Below are 13,127 nucleotides of genomic sequence, written 5' to 3'. Positions count from 1 at the left end.
ATCAAGTAGTCTGCCTACGGTGTTCATTTTGGGTCTTTTCATACATGACAACATAGGGAAAAACATTTAAAATCTATGTTAGACTAACGTTAATTGAATTTTTTTTTTTTTTTTTTACTTTACTCCCTTGAAAGTTCGTCTCGCGGACCGTCTGCTGTCCGGCGGGATACTTGTGGCTGATACTGCGTATACATTGATATCATGAACGAATGCGCACGGGGAAAGTAGATTGATAATGCCTGGTCATGTAATGCCCCCAAAGTGTCCAACCGGCTCTGCAGCACACATTCAGACCGGCGCCCGTCTCCCTCCATGCCGCTGCCGGGTGAGCGAGCGAGGAGCCCCAGTAAAAGGGGCGCCGTTCATCTGCATGCTCGCCAGCCAAAGACGGCCATGCCTCAACCTCGTTGAGGGTAAAGGCAGAAGGAGCGAGCTAGTAAATAGCAAAGCGGTCCAATTCATTACATTGTATTCATTTAATAAATACACAAATGTCAATTAGATGGTAATCTGCATGAGAAATGATGCACAACAACAACATTTCGTTATAATAATCATCCGCTTATGGTGATCAATTTGAACCGGCCAGATGTGATTCCACTGAACAAAATGTCATTCCTTTCCACGGCTGAGGTGCAAAAAACAGCATAACATGAGACAACGCATCAATAAAGACAAAAGAATCAACAAGTAAGAGAGCCCCGAAGAAGAGCAAGTAGCTAAAAACAGTACGATGTGTCAATATCTCTCCAGCAGCACGGAGACAAATGCCAACACGCGTTAAGTTAAGCTTTCCTGACATCAGTTCAGATGCACATTCTTGACTGCAAAACTTTGCACTGAACCTTTGTCAGATGTCACCCACCCCTTTTTCTTTGTTCAACACTCCCTGTCATTCAATGCCACCGAAAAAGACAGAAAAATGACTGCAAAACATCATCCTTTTACGACAGAGCGGTGTGGCCCGGAGCAAGGCGAGGAGGCAGCGTTATGAAAGGGAACGTGGCCCCTGGCTCTTCAGCTGAGGCCCAGGTCAGAGCAGAGAGCTACAGTAGTAATTACTGAGCGACTGATTGCTGACAGGACCTTCCAACAGCCTGTGGTTAACTGGATGGAGCTGAGGGGGAGGAAGCTTCAAATGCACAGGCATGACAGATGCTCTGCTGATGACTTGTACTTCGGGGTGGTTCGGGGGCATGCGTGCCATTTCGCTCTATTCATTCCCCTTTCAAAAGTTACAAAAGAGAGACATTTGCGCTCTTAAACTTTAGACAGTTTTTGACATCTTTTGGTAGAAAGGATGGGGAGAAATCGCAGCAGAGGCGAGAGCAGATTACCCTCTAAAATAGTATTAATTCATTTTGTAAAAGATCTTTGTTTTAAGTGCTCCATTGAACATCTTTAGAATCTGAGAAGTGCCATCGGAGGCTGTTACCTCCTCTCCTTTACCCAAAAATCTCCCCTGCTAATTTTTAAGAGCAGATGTAATTTGTTCCAAATAGCAGATAGTTATTTTTGGAGAGAAACTCTTCAAACAGCAAGAGACGAGTTCTCCTTAAACAGATTTGAACCCACTTCACTGACAGAGTGGGAGGAATGTGTGATTGTGGCAGGCAAAGCATTGCCACAACTGGTTTGGTGCACCGTTTTCCAACTGGATTATGCCAGTTTCTTCCTCAAGGTGGTCATTTGAGAGCCCTCGGGATCGTTCATCGTGACCATATGGATGTCTCTACCTGGTATTTAAGCCAACCAATCTGTGCCATCCATGCGCCTGGTTGATTTAGCTGTGGTGGCGGAGATGGCTGTATTTACATTGGACAGAAGTGTTTGTTCCAGTTAAGAACTGATATATAGCTGCAGTGGCTGGATCACAATCTTAAATCAAAGTAGGACGCTGGTGTAAGGCATGGCACTGATGCTACGAATGGTCTCTATTCGTCTAATTTTCCTTTGAGTAACTTAATTTTGTCTCTTATAATTGTGTATGCTTTGACAGGAGAATAGTCTTGCTTTTGCATAAGTTGTGGTGTGCAGGGTTTTGAAGTTCATAGGGATGGGTATCGTTAACCCAGCAATCACTCTGCCACCTGAGCTTGTCAAGAAACCATACACAGCCCTGAATTAAGGTTTTACATTAGCTACTGGGTCATAAAAGCTGCACATCATGCCGGTGTTCAGAAAACCCCGACGACCAGACACAATGCTGGAATCTGACCATTTGAGACAATCCAGCAAAGCCACAACAAATAACAGACAGCAAGTGAAGTGGAGCAAAACTGGGAGCGTGTAATGGCCAAACACAGGCTGTGTTTCATTAAACACATTCTTGTGTACAGTGCACGGCTGAGTCACTGAACCAAGCTGCCACACTGACTTACCTCTGATGGTTTCTTGTGCTGATGGCGGACCCATGTGCTGCTGGTGCCCGTGTTCTTGGATGATCTGGACCACGACGTCACCTGACCTGCAGAAATAAAAAAAATAAAACAATTTTAATGGTTTTAAAGCTAGAGTGAAGGTATCGAATGAAACTAGAAAAACCTAAGGAATCCATTGGTACCAACCATGTCATACTAAACGCTCTAAAGTTACGCTAAATTTTGTGGAGGAAACACTGGCATGGCCATTTTCAAAGGGTTCCCTTGACCTCTGACCTCAGGATATGTGAATGAAAATGGGTTCTATGGGTACCCACGCATCTCCCCTTTACAGACATGCCCACTTTATGATAATCACATGCAGTTTGGGGCAAGTCATAGTCAAGTCAGCACACTGACACACTGACAGCTGTTGTTGCCTGTTGGGCTGCAGTTTGTCATGTTATGATTTGAGCATTGTTTTATGCTAAATGCAGTACCTGTGAGGGTTTCTGGACAATATTTATCATGTTTTGTGTTGTTAATTGATTTCCAATAATAAATATATACATAATCAATCATGCAATTAATCATGATTAAATATTTTAATCGGCTGACAGCCCTTCTAAATACTCAATAAGTGTTTTTTGTAAAAATTTTCTTGTAGAAGAATTAGCACAGCTTGTGACACGGTTGTAAAGACAAAGTGTTCACTCATCCGGATAAGAACATCAGACAAACTTAATCTGTGTTTGATTTGTCAAGAATGTGCATTCACGAGTGTGATTGTGGATTTAAAGTGTGGGGAAAATGAAGAACAGGTCTCTGGCTGTAGATCAGACTTCATGTTCACAGCGTGTGTTCACAATCCACTCCAAAGAAACTTTACTGTCCCACAGGAGAAATTTGTTTTGCAGAGTGGGTTTACAACACAAAGACAATAAAAACACTGTAACATCGACCATCAAGAAACCAGCAGGGAATCAGCTACACACTAAAGAGCCAAAAGCTGCTCATCAATGTTAAAAAAGTTCTTAAATGAGCATGTGATGGAGTTCAAGGCCTTTGTAATTGACACCGATGGAGGCGATTCAAACACTGCAGAGAAGCACTAAAAGAAAGCAACCAAAAGAAACCTTCCCCGTGACTTTTCCGACGCCCGTGGCAGAACTACCACTGAGTCAGGCCTTTAATTGAAGCAGACTGATGATGATCTATTAAGAGGTTTAATAAGTAATGACAGTATAAATAGCATCTTGTTAAGCAGTTAGTCCACTGTGGTCCTTTACAACCTCATTAATACACAACTTAATGGCAATTAACCAGACGCTGGAGCCAATATCCCACCCACCGCTTCAATCAGCTGCCCTGTGTGTGTTTGTTCTGTGTGCCCATGTATGTGAGCAGAAGAGTGTATGTAATTTAATATATGCTGCTTTCTATATATTTTTTTTAAATCATAAAACTACTGCAACAGATACAGCTGAAAGCTCGTTTTCATCTGTGCATCGCGAAGGAGGCTGTCATTAAGAATTGCATCACATTGGCAATTAAATTACATCACACTGGCATAATGGAAAACACAAATTTGCCAATACTGTGTAATATAGCACATTGCGACCATGACTGTAAGTGTGTGTGCATGGATGTGTGTGTGTGCGCAGCCTCCCACTCAACATATTTCCCTCGCCACCACAGCAGTGCTGCCACCGTGCTAATTTTACTTGTGACGTCTGACCAACTAACAGCGCCGAGGGCAGAACTGCTGTCAGGCTTGTCTTCAAAATTACAGACTCCCTCTCGCTCTCTACACACACGCGCGCACACACACACATAATTCACACATAAACATATATCATGTACATAGAGCTGCTAACACTTCTTTGTATTTGCCACATATGCATGCTCACAGTTACATACACCCACAGATTTTGCCACCATCGCACACATTTCGCTTGCATTGCCTCCATGTCTCAAACTCGCACAGTTGCACAGTTTTAAGTACTCGCACACAAAGACACACAAACACACTTTCAGTGCCACAGCATGACAGGACATATGGAGTGAACTGACAGCCAGGAGTGGGTTTGAACAAATTATTTATAATTGATCCTTTACTCAGCTGTTCCGAGTGATGGTGTCAAAGTGCACCAACTAACAGTTAGTGGTGTAACGGACCGTAGTTGATCCGTACAGATTCCCTCCCACCGTTCAGCACACATGTGAACCACAACTTAATTACACAGTTTATTGTGTGAAATAAAGTTTTACTGCCAATTGATAACGGCCGATATGATAACGGTACATTGTGAGCAACAAATCTGTGTTGAAATCAGAAGGAGGAGAGCTAGTTCACGTCTGCAGCACCGGAGCAGCTAACGTATCCGGAGGTTCCATTGAGTTACATTGCGATGCGTTCAGGCTCTATTCAGTAACTAAAGATGAGTGTTGGGCGAAGGTAAATTCCAACGTTATCATGATTTGTTCAAATGTAATCTTGTAGAGTGTAGTTTTTGCCGAGAAACTTGAATGAATACAGTTCTTTGAAGGAGATGTTTTCACAGCAATATAAAATAGATCATAGAAAGACAGTTATTCCTAACCAAGCAGCTCATAATACACCATTAGAACTACTACTACTACAATATTTTTTAACAATAAAAATACAATCTTTTTTTCCGAATCATGAAAAATATGTGTTTTTATGCAAATAACCACGATACATGACTATAACAAAGTAAAAGGATAACATTTAAATTTAAAAACAACAACAAAAACAATCTCTATCGGCCGATTCAGCTCATCAACGATCAGCAATCTGTATGTGCGGCAAAAAAAAACAGGATCGGGGCATCTCTAAATTATATTTGCTCACTTTTTTTCTGCTGAAACGATCCAATCCGTGACTCAAAGCCGTGATACGACCTGAAACGTGAGTTTTGTGGTCCGCTGCACCCCTACAGACTGTGTATGTACCCTGTCTTTATTGTTTAAAAGTAAACTGGGGCAGAGAGACTCTACTTTATCCAAGACAAACATGAAAACCACAAAAAAAAACACTGATACAGTGAACGGGATGAGGTAGCATTTTAAATAGGTGTGTCTATGCGCGTGCATCTGTGCTTATGTATGAGTGTGTGCTCATTCTTTTAAATTATTAACACATCTCGATTTCAACACACCTGAACATCTGTGGGAGATTTTAGAGTGACGTGTTAGACAGCAGCGCCGTCCTCCATCATCATCAAAACACCAGAGAGACTCTGAGAATCTCTGCCAAGAAGCAGTGGAGCCGTTGTGGAGACTCGAGGTGGAACAACACCTTACTAAGACACATTATGTCGCTTCTTCTTTTCATTTATCATGGATCTGTATATTCAGTGAGACTGTGTGTCAATCTGCTGGACATTTTTGGGTGTGCTCGTGCATGTGCACTCCACTAGAGCGTGTGTTTATCCGTTACAGGTTACATCCACACGCCCCGCGAGACAGCTGCACCACATCATCAGTGTGTGGCCAGATAACCAAGCGGGCCGCGGCGCAGTAGGAGGTTACCATCATGGCCGTGTGTTAATTAAAAGCCCCGCTTGGTGCACGGCGGGCAAAATGATCGTGGGCATCCTTCAATTAGAAACCTGATAACCTCCAGTCAACAGATGCAGCTGGAGCCCACGCTGCACTGGCCAGGGGAAGCTAACAGCTAACGGCTAATTATAAAGCGGAGAGTGCGGCCGTAAGCACAGGGTGGCTCAGTCAGGTCTGAGAAACAGCCTGTTAAACCTGCTGTAAAATCATTTATACATGCAGACCTGTGACCACAGTTAAACCTGTACAAGGTTGCTTCAACCTCCGGTGGCCCCGCTGGAGGAAAACAGTTTTTCAAGTTGGAATCACTACATTACCTTGAATTCATCTCCACAGATCTAAATTTTGAATTAGTTAAAATGTTTTTTTAATAAAAAGGGTCGGGACCTTCCTCATCCTGAGAGCCCTCAGCTTTATTTTGAGAATGTATTTAACTTCCAAAAGCAACATCCGTCCCTGAACTTGGACTGTTTCTGATAAATTAACTGTTTCTATTATTGAAACAACCATTGTTCTTTCTATTGAATTTCTATTACTGTAATTGGAGATTTGATTTCACATTGATTCCAGAGAAAGAAAATCTCAAATGAAAATATTTAATTAAAATGTTTTATTCTGAAGTACAGAAAAAATGTGCAAAAAAACAACTGGGAATACTTTTTATTCAAGATTTTTTTTCAAATTAGTGGCGTTAAAACAAATTTGCATTAACGCGTTATTATTGCGTTAACTTTGACAGTCATACTTTTTATAATAGTGTTTCATTTTATCTAGCTGAGGAAGAGAGTGACATTTAAAGATTGTGCAAGAAGGCAGATTAAGCCACTTTGCTTTGGTTTCTTTGATAAAGTCGGTCTAGTCTAAAATAATATCTGAAATCTTCATCAGTTCAGAAAAGCTTTAAGGAGACACAAAACCAAAAGTGAGGTACATTCTCTACTGTTTGTTTTCTAGTTCACCGATGTTCCTATTTTTCTGTCTATGCTGGTATGACAGTGTCAGAGAAATGGCCAAACAAAAATATGTGCTTGTTATTGTAAAATGCGCACCGCAAAAAAACAAGAATTAGTCATGTTACTGCCAAAAGCCAAGAAGACTGACATTTAAAATTTAATTAAAATTGATGACTAAATCCTCCTATTTTATGGACAGTTATCAGCTGTGAGAGCCAAGTGAGCTTGTGTAACACTGTACCGCTGTTCAAAGACTGATTATTATCAAACGGTTTTCCAGCACAAGCTGCCAGTGGCGGTAATGTGTTAGACTGGCCAGATGTTCCCATCATCATGCAGTGTATCTCTTCATGGCTGTATTTCTGTCTCATACACTGTATATAGAGATATATACAGCCCACAAGACAGAGTCTTTATATACAGTCTTTGGTCTGTCTCAGTGGTTGATTAAGTCCCTGTCATAACTCTGGGTCTATCAAACTGCATCCATCATCTACTATCCGTTTATCAGTCAGCCTATTAACTACATGTTGCATGTGATTACAGCACATAAAGCCAGATTCACTCAGAAAAAGTGAGGTTTTTATTGAATTTGCGGCCGAATTTTGTGTGTATTAAGCGTCTGATTTACTAAAGCAGCAGGTCATTATGCAGTCAGCTCCTGGACTGCGCTCGGGGCGCAGATCAGCTGTAGGATTTGTCTGAGATCACCAAGCTCAGAAAATAATATGACGTGGTGGGATCTTCCAAAACATTTATTTCACCGCAGAGCAACTCCACCCGAGTAAAACTTCTCACTCGTAAAATGAGAATGTTAAATGTGTTAAGCTGCTCTTCGCTCACCACGAGGCAGGGCATCGAGCCTTTGCAGAGGTAAAGTGCAGCGCAGGAATAATAGGTCATCAAAAAGTGTGCAAGGAACACCATTAATTGTTTCTATAGGCAATAACAACTTTAACAGCTGCTTGGGTTATCGATTCATATTTCTATTGTAGCTGTGTTTAAAAAGGGGAAGTCTTAATGAGCAGAGGAGGGACGGCGGTGAGACAGGTCTAAATGGAGAGTGAATACGAGAAATACCCTGAGGGAGTTGACTAAAACAGGTAGCTCACCGTACAACAACAGCACAGGAACTCACTTTTCTGACACTTCCAGGTTTCTTACTCCCGCTCAAACACACACACACACACACACACACACATAAAATCCCTCCCTCCCTTTCCCTGAATCTCTCTCTCCAACTTACTGTCTGTGGTGTCAGAGTCGTTGCTGCTCGTGGAGTATTTTCTCCTCTTCTTTTCGCTCTCCATCTGTCAGGGTGGCAGGGAGGGGAGGGAAGTGGGGGGGGGGGCAAGAGAGAGAGAGAGAGAGAAAAATGACGCGTGAGAAGATGTTCACCATGAAAACACAAGTGTTAATGAAATAATGCGCTGATGGCACCAATCTGTCAGAGCCTCCAGCCGGCAGCCTGCCAGAATAAACTGACTTGATCACCGTTACGCATTAGCGCTTCGGACTCGCTGGGAACTTCACAATGATACAGTTGTTCTGTTTCTTCACAAACAGTGGGAGAGAGTCCTTGCACATGTCGACTGTGAATTCATCCTGCATTAGTGCGGTATTCACTGGGAGCTATTGCACAAGTCTGCTTTAATACTGTAGGTACTCATTTCTTCATTATAATAGAGAAAAAAACACTTCTCTCAACCAGCTTTAACTAGGACACCTTTTGAAGCGGAAAGTAGCAGACAAGCTTTTTTTTCTGTTTTTCATGGTGATAAAGGACATTAAAAAAGCAACCTCTACAGCACAATGAGAACATCTCTATTCAACCTCATGCAATCCAGCTTGATCCATACCGAATTAACTTTACTGGGAACTATGTGCAAGTTTTATCCACATGCTACAGTGACCTAATATGTCAACTTTTCTGCAGGAAAAAAAGCGCTTTCTTGTATCTTGTGCACAAGATGCGCGTCAGAAAAGGGCAGAGCAGAATGGGCAAATGTTTTATGAAGAAGGAAATGCATTCAACAAGTTTGTTAGACCTCAAGGATACACATAATGCGTTTTGGTGAGTAACACTGAATGCAAACATAACTTTTCTTTACCCCATGGGGAACCTTTTAGTAAAAAAAAATATGAAAATCAACAAATCAGAAATTGCTATCCAACAGCATTAACATTACACAATATTTCAGTCACAAAACATCTCAATGAAATGAATGAGCCTCCAGCATGGAGCAACAAAACAACAGAGATAGGGAAGGCATATGGAGTTAAGAAGTGGTGTCTATGGGGAAAACCTCTTGTTACTTGCTTTTGTGGAATTTATGAGTCTAAACGCTTAAATGAACCCAAATTACACCATTTTTCCAACAAGTGTAATGTGTTCAATCTACAAGAGAATGCAATTTCAATTCAATTCACATGTAACAAACTTTAATTGTTCTACTGTTTCCACTTTTTTTTTTGACATTTCAGAGCTGCAGAGAAATTAGGAAGATGTGACGATAGAGAGAGGGGGATATAACGACGAGGGGCTCCTTATAGGACATCTAGTGTATTTAGCAGATAGACACTGGAAATGTAACTCAACTGTCTGTCAAGAGTCAGGAGAGAGAGAGAGAAGATAAAAGAGATGTTTAGACTAGACGAATAAAGAAGATGTTACAGGCAAAGAGCGATCCAAGAAAGAGTCAGAGAGACAGAGGAGGAATGTCAGAGAGTGCGTCAGAGAGATAAATGTCAGAAATAAATCAGACAAAAGGCTTTTAAAAAATGCACAACATCGGATTATTCAGGTAGAAAAAATGTGTTTTAAAAAATGTATTTATCCTGGAACATATCAAATAGCACACTTTACATTTTTCAAAAATACTCTGCTTCACATAAATAAATGTCAGAAGCAAGAGATTTAGATTTAGAGACCAGTTGAAGAGAAATCTAGATGTAATAGCAGTAAGAGGAATCAGACCGACAGATGATGGCACAAATAATGGCACTTATATTATTATTAGGAGTAACCGTTTCATTGTTTGCATGTTTTTGTCAGAACAGATACAGACAGGAGCCAAATTCAAGGGATAAATCTGAATAAATAGGTGGTGAAACATATCGAAACGGTCCAAGGGCTCACTGAATGGTTTAAGGATTATGAAAATAATGTCAATAATGTCCGATTCGATTCAATATTGATTGGATTATACAACTTATATTTCAGTTGCAATACCAATATTGCCGCCCCACACACACTTTACACCCCTGTTCCACATAGCGAACGAATAGATGAAGAAAACAACTTGTAAAATGCCACGCACAAGGTTTGATGCTCGCAGTAGGCCTACCACCGTGTGAAAATGGCCAAGGCCGGGTTTAAGAGCAACCCATATGTTTACTACATTATTGATTTGAGCATAATATGTGTGGTTGAGCGAGAGAGAGTCGGTGCGCTCAGAGCTGATCAGCTATTGGCGATTGGAGCAGAGAAGAAATTAGCAGTAAAGTTGTCTCGTCTTGTTAAATGTACGGTGTCACACACACAATTTACGATTTTCTGAATCGATATCAGATCATTGAAAAGATCAATTTGAATTGAAAAATCTTTCTTTTTTTTAAAACCCAGCCCTATTGTCCTCTAATTTGTCACCTATTTTGCTTTGCTGTCATCCCGTATTAATGTGTGAATGGGATTAAAGTCCCGTCGGGCCACTAAAGAAGATTCACCGGCACTTTCAGGACAGAAAACGAGAACACTCTGGTCATCACACAACTGAACACACAGCCAGAAGCACTGAAAAATACCTGACCTTGTTAATATGATGCTATATTCGAGATTAAATAAATCATATTTGCACAAACTCAGGGTTTTATTACAAAAGTGTCCCTGACAATTATTAAAGTGAAAAGAAAAAGGTAAAAAATACACATCAAGGTGGCAAAAAAGAAACAGCCTGAAGCTATTTTTAATCTCTTGCCCTGGTCGCTTGAAGTTCAAGAGGAAGAAAATATACAGAATAGCACTAAGAGGAGAAAAGGAGGGCATGGGTCAAGAGAGTCTGAAAAGAGAGAGAAATGAAGCAAAAGAGAGCGGCGGCAGACAAAGTCAAGAAGTCAAAAGGAGGTTTTAGCGTACCACTACACTGAGGCAAGAAGGCCAAAAGAGGAGGAGGTGGGTTACAACCGGCAGAGTGGGGAACGGAGATTTATGTGCTCGTAAAACTGGGCTATTCCCTGTTATATGGGGCTCTTCCTGTACCCCGGCCTCCCGCCTGCCCTGCACACACTTACCTACTCTGACATTTATGCTGACAGAAAAACACAGCGCTTCTTCGCTGCCTCGGACTATTTCCATTCCCAAGTCCTGCCATCTTACACTTTCCCTTTTTCCCCCTCCCATCATCCCTTCCTTACAATAACAGGGACACATGGAGTCTGCAGAGTAAGGTTAAGTACATTATTGACTTCCACAGCCTCCCTCTCGCTTCTCTCTCTTCATCTTTCCACCTCTCCCCCATCTGTCTAGCTCTAGCTCGTCTTCCTGCCTTTGAGGAGAGTGGTTAAGTACATCATTGACTTCCTCTGTCTGACTTCAAGTCTGCACGCTTGGATCCGTCTCAGGGTTTCCCCTCCGCCTATTAAACTCTCAGGCGACCCACTTAAACCACACTCAGGGTACCAACGTTGTTGGTTTTTTTAAAAAAGCAGCCCAGTCATTTTTTTTTCTTTTTCTGACCACCCAGAGGAAAATGTGAACGCGAAGAAAAAATGTGACATAAAATAGTTTGAAGGATCTATTCATTACACCAGCCTTCTAAATGAGTCGCTTTACAAGTTGTTTGAAGCATTTACAAGAAGAGGGTGTTTTGTGGCAGAAATGGCAACGGGCTTAAACAAACACTGGATTAAATACATGAGAACTTCTCATGTTCTCGTTTGTGATTCGACCAACGAAAAAAAGGACAATTTTGGCGAGAAATATTTACTCAGGTGTCTCCCACACATTTGGTAGCTATACCTGTGGCTACAGCTGTGGAGGGTTATTTTTCATGATTGGTTTAACTGAGCGGGGCTCCATCCATCAACATGATGGCTTTGATTTGTTGCATACATATAATAAACTCCTACACCATTTTAAATGGAAAGGTCAGGGTTATGAAAAGCATTTATCATGAGCTGGGAGGCATTTTAATGCTTCTAAAATGCTATAAAAACAAATGTTTTAGCTTGTGAGATGAGGATCCTCTAGCAATTTTAGCTGCGCTAGTCCCACTGTAGCTCCAAGGGTAAAACTCTTTTCTCCTATTATCCATCAACACAGCAACCTGGGTTCAATTCCCAGATGTAGTGCTTCCAGCTTGGCAAAGAAACTCCATCAGATACATCTGACAGAGCTTGAGGGTGGGAAACCTGTAGAGTCGGAGTGCTTCTGGCTCCCAGAAGATGTGATGGATCAACAGTCAGGGAAGTGGATAGGACTTCTTGACATGTCACAGTAGGAAAAACACTTGTGTAAATATGATGATGGCTTGAGTCCATAATCCTTCTCATACTAATTTATTGTGCATGTAGGTTTTCCTTGACCTCTGACCTCAAGATATGTGAATGAAAATGGGTTCTATGGATACCCACGAGTCTCCCCTTTACAGACATGCCCACTTTATGATAATCACATCCAGTTTGGGGCAAGTCATAGTCAAGTCAGCACACTGACACACTGACAGCTGTTGTTGCCTGTTGGGCTGCAGTTTGCCATGTTATGATTTGAGCATATTGTTCTATGCTAAATGCAGTACCTGTGAGGGTTTCTGGACAATATCTGTCATTGTTTTGTGTTGTTAATTGATTTACAATAACAAATATATACATACATTTGCACAAAGCAAGCATATTTGCCCACTCCCATGTTGATAAGCGTATTAAATACTTGACAAATCTCCCTTTAAGGTGCATTTTGAACATATAAAAAATGCTTTTGAATTGAATGAAAAGATAAATACATTTAGTTTGTCACTTTTGCATGTCTATATTCAAAACACCACTTTGGGCAAAAATAATTGCCTTAAGTGCATGCATCACCATCTCTTTTCTGTTCACCAAGCCCTCAAGATAGCTGCTGCTGCTGCTTGGAAACTGCTAAATCTTTTTTTTTTTTTATGCCAATTATTTCCCAACGGGTTTTGCATTTAAATGATTGACACTTCAGTTTGGAAGAAAAACTTATATTTAG

The 13,127-nt window shown here is 41.2% G+C and overlaps 1 protein-coding gene across 1 annotated transcript in view; it reads right to left on the bottom strand.

The window, feature by feature from the left end:
• jade2 (jade family PHD finger 2) overlaps window positions 1–13,127 on the bottom strand; it is a 190,604-nt gene that overhangs the window by 156,715 nt on the left and 20,762 nt on the right. Inside the window, exons 2-3 of the mRNA XM_074610875.1 lie at window positions 8,145–8,208; window positions 2,382–2,467 (exon numbers count right to left, since the gene is read on the bottom strand). Coding sequence (XP_074466976.1) covers window positions 2,382–2,467; window positions 8,145–8,208 — 150 coding nt within the window. The remainder of the gene's footprint in view (window positions 1–2,381; window positions 2,468–8,144; window positions 8,209–13,127) is intronic.

This window comes from Sebastes fasciatus, chromosome 16 (genome assembly GCF_043250625.1).
Source record: "Sebastes fasciatus isolate fSebFas1 chromosome 16, fSebFas1.pri, whole genome shotgun sequence".
In the NCBI taxonomy this organism is placed as follows: Eukaryota; Metazoa; Chordata; class Actinopteri; order Perciformes; family Sebastidae; genus Sebastes; species Sebastes fasciatus.
This window is presented reverse-complemented; position numbering and strand designations above follow the sequence as displayed.